The 10782-nt window shown below is 38.9% G+C and overlaps 1 protein-coding gene across 1 annotated transcript; it reads left to right on the forward strand.

Annotated features, from left to right (window-relative positions):
- The first annotated feature begins 3111 nt into the window (after positions 1-3111).
- On the forward strand, positions 3112-6400 carry edf1 (endothelial differentiation-related factor 1). Its single transcript, XM_031754561.2, has 5 exons — positions 3112-3336; positions 4352-4403; positions 4546-4706; positions 5621-5714; positions 5812-6400. Exons 1-5 carry the CDS (start codon positions 3259-3261, stop codon positions 5868-5870), a joined length of 444 nt encoding a protein of 147 aa, XP_031610421.1. The 5' UTR covers positions 3112-3258; the 3' UTR covers positions 5871-6400.
- Positions 6401-10782: the final 4382 nt, after the last annotated feature.

The raw sequence follows: 10782 nt of genomic DNA on the forward strand, positions 1-10782 counted from the left end.
CAGAAAGATGCACCATCTTCTTCTTCGACGTTTGTCTTCCTGTGCTGCACGCGTGACGATAACGATAAACAGCGAAAAAGTACCGCCTCGCTCTGAAATTGTCTGAAAACTTACATTTAAAAAAAATTATTTAATTAGTTAATTTTCTTTTTTCAGCATTTTCTACTACAAACAGAATCCAAGCAGGGGAACAATGGCTCTTGGCTAAAAGCTGGTTGTTTTTCATCAATACTGCCTGTTCACACAGACGATCCTCGTTAATAGGACTTTTTTAATATTTAATATTCGTGAGAACCCTTTAGCAGTTCACAGAAGGGTTGCTTAAAATGCAAAAAAAGAGAAGAAAAATCCATATCGCTCCTTAACAGAAAATACGGCAGCCATCTTTGCCGCATAAAGTTAACTCTTCAATAAAAAATAGAACATTTATGTTCGTATTATTATATTGTCATTTTTAATTAATAGATGACGGTCGACTGTTTTTGATTGCTAAGTTGATTTGCACTCACATATTTAGCTTGCATTTGAAGACAACGCAATGTTATTTATGCTGTTAATATTCAGATGGTCTAGTTGTTTGTTGTAGTGTGTCTTAACTGTGTCTTAACTAATTCAGAATAAACAAAAATAAGGAATAATTAACACATTTCTGTGCCTGTTAAAAACAAAGGAAAATCCTACATTGTTGTTCATTTTTAGCCTTCTACCATAAATAAAGAGCTGGCAAAAAAAAAAAAAAAAAAAAAAAAAAAAAAAAAAAAGCTGTTTGCTAGAGTTTTGTTAGTTAACACTGAAGATAGACAAGGTCAGTCTGAGGTGTTTGCTCCACACACCTGAGAACTGCCAGCTCTTGGTTCATCATTTTTTAATCTTTGCAAGGAGACGCAAGATCGGAAGTTTTGTTTTTTCTGTGTTCATAATTCTGTTAATTTCGACAAGCTTTCCAGTACTACTGGCTGAGATGGAGCTCCAAACCATGAAACAGCCTGCACTGTGTTTTAAAGGTGGCTTTAGACACTCACGGTCTTACATTTTTCCTGACCTCCTATATATTGATGATTATTTGGATTCATCACTCAGTCAGACTTTTTCCCACAGACTTTCAGTCCAGTTCTTGTTTAGTTTTAATTTACCCCTGTTTCCCTTCCTTAAAAATGTCTTCTTGACAGCCACTCTTCCACTGAGACCATTATGTGTGTTTATTTGAATTTAGATCAACAGGAAACTAGATGTGTTCCTTTGCATCACAGGAGGCCACTCTGCGTGGAATGAGAACTGTGTCGCCCACTGGTGGTTTGTTCATAAACATCAGTTTCTCAGATTTCAACCCCAGAAATACAGAAAATGTTAAAAACCTGCCCAGTAAACAAAACAAACAAAAACAGTGTATTCAAAAAGATTAAAACAAATATCAAAAACAAAATGTAAAAACCTCAATTAACATATGGAACAAATGACATTAGGTATAAAATGCTCTCGGTTGATGCCAATACATTCCTATAGGGTGGTACTATAAGCCGATACATCTTTGCATAACAGGTCTGTTTCTCTGATCCAGGATGACCACCAAAAGTGCTGTCAGGCCCGATGAAGGCCTGATGATGATGCAGGAGCTTGATGACCGCCTGAAAGAGCAGATTGACAAACTGGAGCATGTTCGTCTCGCTGCTGTTGAACTGAAGGATAACTTGTCTGGGGTACTTTCATTAAAATGTTTATCTATCATATAAACAATTGTTTAATAAAATTGTATTATAAAGAAACTTTTCTGTTTTTTTGTTTGTTTGTTTGTTTGTTTGTTTTAAATTCAGAGCAACAGTGATCTAAGCCAGTCTATCAGTGACCATTTGGAGTGGCTGAATCACCTGTCTGAGCGAGTTGAAACTCTTCACATGAACACAACTGTTTTTATTCAGGTGGGAACGGGATGGGTTGTCTGAGGGGATGTAATAAAATGTCTATCTTTTTGTTATAACTGTGATTTTCTGGCATTATCAGTCAAAAAACTCACTTCAGCAATGAAGGCAGGACTCCTTTTCACTTTTAAAAAAATGATGGCAGTAGGGTTCACTTGGGCACTTGTAGGAAGACCTGAAAGTAAACGACAAAAACTGTGACAACAAGATTTAGGAACAGTTGCAATGATTGTTAGGGGAGTTTACTCATGAATTGGAAAATAACCGTGAAAATTCTTTGTATGTTTTCCAGATGAATCCAAAACCTCGTGCATGGGCAGGAAAACAGAGTTCCAAATATGGGTACCGCTGGGGTCGTCTCCACCAAGCAGATGATGCTCTGTCAGAGTTTGGCTGGTCCCCCATTCGCACACGACGTGGCAGCGATGCGGCCTCTGAAATGTCCTGTAATTGGTGACCGTGTAACCAGCTCCATATGTCAGCTGAGGTTTCAAAATAACATGACTGTTTCACATTTTGTTATAGCTACAGTTTTCATGGATTTAATACTTTTCTGTGGTTTTGTTCTGCTGTGTACTATGTTACTGAACACCCTGTATTGTTATTAAAACCATGGCTTTTTAATTTTGGTTACCTTTGGGTAAGATTCTCTCTTCTCAGCTCTGTCTTTTAGCAACTTGAACATTTTTACATAGTTAAACTCTCTAAACATTTTTGATATATTGCAAAGTAGGAAATTTGTTACTTTATTAAGTTTATAAGTTATGTTTCAAAAACTGTAAATAGTGCGATGACTTCACTCTTGTTTCGGCTGCTCTCTTTAGGGATCATCTACTTCCATCTCAAACATCCTATGTCATTCCACAACTTACCATAACTTGTCTCCTTATTATTCACTCTTGTATTCTGTCTTCTACTGACTTTAATTCTTTATGGAAATCTTGTTCTCAATGATTCACATGTTTGATTCGGCAAAGATTTTATTTATCCGGGCTTTGAGACCGGCAATAGGGGTACACTGGCTTGTGTGGTGACTTCACACAAATCTCGTAACAACAATATAGGGGCACTTCGGTTTGTGTCCGTGTCTGATGCAAGGTGCTCTTTAACCGTGAAATCACCGCACGCTTTGGCCAGCAGAGGTCGCTGCTGACAGGCTACCATTATGTCATTGTTAACCACACTGTTGTGAATAAAGTTTTGGCAGAACGCGTGGTCGATAATTCTGGAAGGTGCGCCTGGTTAGTTAAAGTAGAAACACCTTTCCCTGAAGGAAACTCAGCCAAACTTATTTTTGTATATATATTCAACGTTACGGGTATTGCGTGAACAACCGACAAACATGGCAGAAAGCGACTGGGACACCGTAACTGTCTTGAGGAAGAAGGGGCCGACTGCTGCCCAGGCCAAATCCAAGCAGGTTAGTGCGAACGCTTTATTCCGTTTGTGCTTCCGTACTTTTGCTGGCTAACAACATTTTCGGATAGCTACCTTACTGAGTGAATTAATCGTGTGAATTAATGTGTTGGTAAAAGCTCTTTGTGCACGTGGTCGTTAGTTGAAGCGCTAAGAACCATCGCACATCCTTCTGGTTTACTTCAATAACAACAGATATGGACGCCCGTTTCCGTTAATGTTAGCTAGCAAGATGAACCGCCTCCAGATGAACGGTCGTGTGTGTTTTTTAACTAAGCAAGTGCTAGCTATCTTCGGAGGAGGCTAGCTAGCTAACCCTTCCTGCACTAACTTGAAGCACATTTTTCTTTATACCACAGTTAGTAGCATATGGTACCTTCAACAAAACAAACTTTACACGGATAATGGTCACACTAATCCTGGGGTAGCCTCTATAATATCAGTAGTGGATGGTCAGGACAAAGGCTACTCCTCACACTCACTTTGGTGTTTATTTATACGAATGGTGTGAATGCTCATCAGCAGGCACGTAGCGAACGTCTTTAAATGCCACAAGTATAGTTTAACTGTAACTTAAAGTAATACTTTAAAAAAATCATGACACCATTTTGACATTATGCTGCTGCTGCTGCTGCTGTTGTTGTTGTTGTTTTAAACGTGTATTGAAAGGAGGGTTCAAGATGTCATTTTGGGCTCATATGGGTTGGCTGTGGTGTTATAAATCCTTAGGACAACTTTCTTAAAAGAGTGGACTTCATTGTCACATCTCTGTGTGTGTGAACGCTTATTCCAGCTTGAGAAATCTGAAATATTGTTTGTATTCAGGTTCAGTTTGTGTGCTAAGGTGAACTGTCTTAAATTCAGTCAATATGCTTTGATAAACAGATTGCTTACTTATTAACCAAATGGCATAAGGCTAAAGAGTGTGTGTCAAGAGCTGGGTCATAATGCAATCTGCTGCAATGTTATGACTTGTACTTGTCCTATATTTTTTTTCTGTTTTGTTTTGTTTTTTCCAGGCAATCACATCTGCTCAGAGACGTGGGGAGGAAGTTCAAACATCCAAGAAATGTAAATTTGCAATAGTTGGTTTTACACTATAAGAACTAAGTCCACTTACTCACCTGTGTTATGATTACTACAGTCTTTGCATGCCCGGCATCTTTCGCATTGCCTAGTGAAGCTTTGATTTTATCCACGGCTTGTCATGCAGGGGCTGCAGGGCAGAACAAACAGCACCTTGTGACAAAAAATACAGCCAAACTGGACAGGGAGACAGAGGAGCTGCACCATGATAGGGTTCCACTGGAGGTGGGCAAGGTCATTCAACAAGGCAGACAGGAAAAAGGCCTGACCCAGAAAGATCTGGCCACTGTGAGTAAACAAATGTATTATGCTTGTATAAACAGTGCACAGACTGCTGGAAAATGTGCCATGTCTGGTTTTATAAAGCATCTCAGAAAGCAGTCTACACATATCGAAAATAAAAGTAGTAGTTGGTAAGATAAAGCAAAAACCAAGTCAGTGACGAATAGTTTGAACGTTGTTGTGATATCAATATGATCCATGTTTTTAACATGATCACAGTCATGGGCAAAGGTTTCAGCAGTTTCACACAGTTTTTACATGTTTCTGGGGTATAGTGAAGAACAATGATAAGCATTTCAGAAGTTTCACAGAGTTTTATTGTCAAATAATAAATAATATAATTTATGCAAAGAGGTGTGCTTCAAGGCCAAATCCTGACTGATAGCTCTCCGTTCCCATCTTATCAGGGCTCAAAGTCGAGTAAAGTTTGTAGGCTTCACTTGCTTTTTAAAGGATTGACCATGTTAAGAGTGTTATCAACTTCTTCATGCAATCCCAGAGCAATTTGGGGGTGATGTGTGTATGATCGTGCACTGTTCAACAAGGCAAACATGATAGCTTAGCCAAGTGGGGAATCTATGGTGAGTTTTTTTTCCTCACTGTAATCCTAGAAACTTAAAAAAGGAAAGTAAAGTTGTTGAAAAATATCAAAACTTTAGCCACGATTGTACTTTGGCTGTTGGTTACATTTAAGTATTTGCTAGCAAAGTGATTTTCCAGTGCAAACCTTACAGTCGGTGTTTATTATAACCCTGCAGTTATGTGAAATGTGCTACCCACACTTACTAAAAAAAAAAAAAAAAAAAAAAAAAAAAGAACAATACAGCTATTCAGTAGAGCTACAGGAGTACCTTCTTTCTGGCTTTTTGGCTGTATGGTTTCCCACAAGTTCTAAATTATGTATTGCACACTTTTCTCAGAAAATTAATGAGAAGCCTCAAGTCATTGCTGACTATGAGTGTGGGAGAGCCATTCCTAACAACCAGGTCATGGGGAAAATAGAGAGAGCAATCGGTAAGTGTGTTACTTTTAATTTTTCTGAAAACAAAATGTTGAAGTTTGTTATTATTATTAGTATGACCCACGTATTTTTACCTTCTACCATGAACAGGACTGAAGCTGCGTGGGAAGGATATTGGCCAACCCCTGGAGCCAAAAACCAAAAAATGAACACAAAGCCTCGAAATCAGCCCTCCCCAACCCCTCCTGTTATCTGTAACGGAATCCTGAATCCCCCTCCCACCTCTTAGAACCTTTAAAAACTTTCCTTTCCTTTCCCCCCCCATCCGATCCTCTTTCTGGGCTGATCCCACCGGTGTCCTGTCATAGGACCTGGTGCTTCACTGCAATGCAGGCTGCATACTAACAAATCATCTGAAACACTCTCCAACACCACAAAAAAATGAATGATTGAATGCTTTTTAAAGCATCACAAAAAATGTTCAGTGAAGTTCTTTCACCTACGTCTGCTTGGGCTTTGACACGATAAAAGTCAGATTTTTCTTTTCTTTTTTTTAAAAAGGTGAATTATTTTTCATCTTCAGACTAATGTTAATTCTGAGCATGATGTTAAACCAGAAGTGCTTGATTGCATCTTTTCACTCTCTTCAGACAGTGGGTGGATGTCATTACAATGTTGAAATGTTTTAATGCTGTGCGTTGTTTTGATCTATAAATAAAGTTTGGCAGTTCATGAATTATCCTTTGTGTGACTTTAAAGCTAGTGTGGCACAGAATGTCTTAACAAAACCAGTGAGATGTATATAGATACAGATAATATATAGTCTTTTAAAAACTACGTTTATCCCAGTAACACTTCAGTAACTACTTCAGGTGAATTTTGGCAGCTATCTTTGAAATGTCCCAGGGCACTTATTTGGAAAGTTTTGTACACATAATTTCCAAGTTAAACTTTAGGTTCAGTGGGCATGAAGACACAAAAAACATGTAAGGAATCACCAGCCAAATCTTTGAAAAATACAAAAGCTTTAAACAGGGTTCGTACGGGTGCTTGAAATCCTTGAAAATGCTTGAATTCTAATGTCGTCTTTTCAAGGTTTGAAAAGTGCTTGAATTTCAGATGTGGTGCTTAAAAGTGCTTGAAAATGTAACTGTATTTCATTCACAATAAATAGCTATCTGATTGAATTGTTTTCTTATCAGATAGAGAAATAAAATGAGTTGCAAAAAGCAAAAGCAAAATTTCCCCGCCTGGGCTGCCTTGCGTCTGTTTCAATATGTGACCCCGCCCCTCCCTCGGACAGTCGGGGATGAGTGCGCTAACATACCTGTAGGTTGCTGTTTTAATGAGTGTTTGATGGAAAACAACAATGGCGGAGTTTGCGTTCTCCAGTCGCATGATAGGTGAGTGCTAGTAAATAATTTTCCAGTACACATATGTTACACATGCTATTTTTTTAAATTTTGGTTATTATTTTGCTAGCTATCAAACTCGCTGGAGAAATGATTGAAATGCACTGAGTGTGATGCAGTATGGCAGCGCTATTACGGAATATGCTGTGAACTTAGCTAACATTACTTAGCAGTAATATGAGTTAATTTACTCAAGTGAAAGCTTTAAACATTAGCCCGATACATAACTAGCTAACTTAAGGCTTTCTGATTAACCCTCTGGGGTCGACAGACCCAGAGTCTCCATTTCAACTTGGGTCGAACGTGCAGACTTCAAGCTATATACCAGTTTTTAAATTGTGTTGATAGGTCACGTAAAACCCATGGTTTTTTTGGGGGGGGGGGGTTCTGAATAAAACAGTGGCGTTTACTCCGGGAAGAAACGGTAAAAACGGCGTTTTCTAAGGAGAGCGCTAGCAAACACGCTTTGCTTGTGAGTGAAAAATGAAAAAACACTCTTTCCCTATTGGTGGAAAAATGTACCATGTCGACCAATCAAAAAATGATACGGCAACATGTGGTATTTGGTTGTTGGGAAGAGAGGGAAGTGAGTGAGCGAAAAAGAGAGAGAGAGTTTTGATAGTGAGAGATTTGTGATGTTTATCATGTTTGGAGTCTCAAGTTAGTGCGTTGTCTTGTGTAGTTAGTGTGTAGTGTAGTCGTTTTGTTTTGTGTGTCAGTTCTACTAGTGAACGTCACAGTTGCTGCAACTGTGTGCTGGAAAAGCTTAAAAAGGGACCTTGAAAGTGCTTAAAAAGTGCTTGAATTTGACCCTGAAAAAAGCGTACGAACCCTGTTTAAAAGTCTGGCGCCTTTGTAATGGGTATCTGCCAAAGATTTCCATTCAGGATCCTTGGAGTGTTGTATTTTCGTCATGCTATACCTCTGTCACAAGGCACTCCATACTCCAAGAGTTGGTGTTTGCTCTAGAGCTAGTGTTTGTATTCTTCAAACATATCCTCCTGAGATGAAGCCTAAACTGTATTTCCTCTGTAGTAGACAAAAAAGTGAAACTGAAAGATACTTTAGTTTTACTCGGATCTCAGGTGGTTAAAATTATTTTCTTGGAAAATAGTATAGCATTGAATACAAATGTAATGAGAGAATTCAGCCACTAGATGTCAGAATACTGCAAAAAATTCATAGATTTTTGCACTTTGAAGTCTGTAAAAGCAAGTTACACAAGAAACTGAGTGTATGAAGGATGAATGGGGGGGCAGATGCCCGTATATTTCAGTGTTTACGGCTGCTGATAAAGTGCAGGTGCATAACTGTAAAATGTTTCAAACACTTTTTCAGAGAAATGTTTTTTGTTTTTGTTTTCTTTTAGTTTTAAAAAGTCATCCTAAAATTGAGATGGCACCTTCTAACTTCCAAAGACTGACCTTGATGAAGCAGCAATTTGCATTTCTTCATAGTGCTCCCCTTTTCACAATAGCTTACTGATTTAAGGAATATTCTTTATTGCCATAAAGGCTGCCTTATGTTCTTATTAATGATTCATATAATTGTTGCAGAGCAGCAAGGGCATAATGGAAGAGGAAGTGCAAGTGGGACAGAACACGTTCAAGGGTGAAGGACCGAGGAGCTCGTCAGTGTGAGAACTTAAAGTGGGGAAGGACGAATATTACTCCGGCTTCCTATTTAGCTCCAACAGCAGGCTGCAAGTCCTCCAACTGCTCCGCAGGAAACACCTGAAGGAAGCTGCAGCTGTGTGCATCACTCGTTTGGGATAGATGGGAATGCTGGGTGACACGAAGTGTTGCTGATATCATTGTGATTAATTAAAGACCAATGCCATGTCAGTGACTGTTACTATTTATTTCAGTTTTATTTATATAGCGCCAAACCACAACAGCAGTCACCTCAAGGTGCTGACTATTTCCGGTTAAAGACCCTAGAATAGTACAGAGATTAGAATTACTACTATATATTAGATACTGAATGGGCCTTTTTCATAGCAAGTATTTTCACTCGTAATGTTAATAATAACAATTCTGTTCAATTAAAGTTGTAAATGATACATGTTAATAATATATATACCTTTATTATTTTTCTTTCTTTGTGGTATGTCAGATGTGTCCTGTGAAAAAGCCCTGTGGGCCTGTTGACTTGAGGCTGATTCTTGGCTATAGGGAAATGGAACTAACTAAGGCCATGCTAGCTGTGCCCCACATTTCCACTGAGCTGCATGTAGCAATCCTCCTCAGTGTTAAAAGAGCATTTTTTTAATGGGCAGCTTCATACAGTGGGATATAACACTGTGAATGGGTTTTCTGTCTTTCTTAAGGTATAAAGACCAGAAAGAGCCAATAAAGTCTCCATAACCAGATTTTAGTTTGAACTTTTAGTCAAAGCCACAAGAAAACAATGATTCTAGAGTTAAATGAGCAATAACTGGTTAGCATTTTGGGGTTTTTTAAAAGTCAATTAAATACTCATATAAATCATTTCCCCCCTGACTATAGCTAGATCTTTACTTTAATCATATTGTAGCTGAGCTGAGCCGCTTTGTACTCTCTTATGTCTTTTGCTAAAGACAGTTTGCTGGCATTCCTTTTTTCTCTTAAATAAAGAATGCAACCTCTTGACCGGTGTTCATGGCACAAACAAAGAAGGGGCCTTGCTGTTGTTACCAGGGGGTTATTTAGATTCTTGCTCAACAGGCTGCTTCAGTGTGTGTGTGTGTGGACTGGTGAGCTAGTGAAAGGGAGAGGAAGACAGAGACTGACTGCTTTCCTGGAAATGCCATTCCATTGGTCAAAACACCATAGCAACATAGTTCCACCTATGACAAGGCAGCAGCCAGTGGTTTTGAAGGAGTGATGTGAAGCAGAAGGCTACACGGTGTGGGGGGAGCAGGTGGGAGGTATTGAGTTTGGGGGTGTTTGGGGAGGGAGGGGGGGTCTGGGGTCTGTTTTGGCCTGAGGCTCCAAACTGAAATTGAGATTCCACCACATGACCAACCTGTTGTCTTCCACAGCGGCAAATGTTTTTCTCTTTTGTCTGACAGGAGTTTTCGGCTCCTTTCATCCTGTACTTATTTTACTTTTTCAAAAAAAATCTAGTTTTAATTTCCTCACGACGCTTTAGTCCCTGCACAAAAAAATAGTTTACAAGACATAAAGAAATTATTCTGAATAGAATCAACAGAAGTTAATTCCCTATTATGTTTATGCACAGTCTCTCAGCCAAGCAACAGAAAGGCCAGGACCAATAGGAGCAGGTATCTGCAACATCATTTACTGCTGTGTATTTTTCTCAGTACGGAGTTAATTAGTTAATTTGCATGTGTTTCACACAGTCTTACATAGCATACTTTGGAGTAATAGGATCCACAAAATACACTGAGCAACATAAAAAAAAAGGCTGCTGTTTTCTCCCGTTTATCAAAAACACCCTCTACTTCCTGTGTGACATCCAATCAGGTCCCCTTTCTGAACAGCTCTACTATCAAGTCCATTAAAAACACACATAAAAATGAAGCAAATTGTGTAAATGTGGTTTATCATCACCTACTAAAAGACTGGACACCCTTTTGCCTTCAGAACTGCTTGCTTGATGCAAAACTCCCTTTCTACCACATCCCAAAGGTGCTCTCTGTTGGACTGAGGAGACCATTTCTTCAGTGCAGCGAGCTCACAGTCATGGTCCATGTTTGAGCTTTATA

This window comes from Oreochromis aureus, linkage group 7 (assembly GCF_013358895.1).
Source record: "Oreochromis aureus strain Israel breed Guangdong linkage group 7, ZZ_aureus, whole genome shotgun sequence".
NCBI classification, from domain to species: Eukaryota; Metazoa; Chordata; class Actinopteri; order Cichliformes; family Cichlidae; genus Oreochromis; species Oreochromis aureus.

Excerpts from the sequence above, each read along its gene's own strand:
- edf1 (XM_031754561.2), top strand. The coding sequence starts at position 3,259 with ATGGCAGAAAGCGACTGGGACACCGTAACTGTCTTGAGGAAGAAGGGG. Across the intron at positions 4,404-4,545 it reads AGTTCAAACATCCAAGAAAT|GGGCTGCAGGGCAGAACAAA; the intron begins GTAAATTTGCAA and ends CTTGTCATGCAG. Across the intron at positions 5,715-5,811 it reads GAAAATAGAGAGAGCAATCG|GACTGAAGCTGCGTGGGAAG; the intron begins GTAAGTGTGTTA and ends TACCATGAACAG.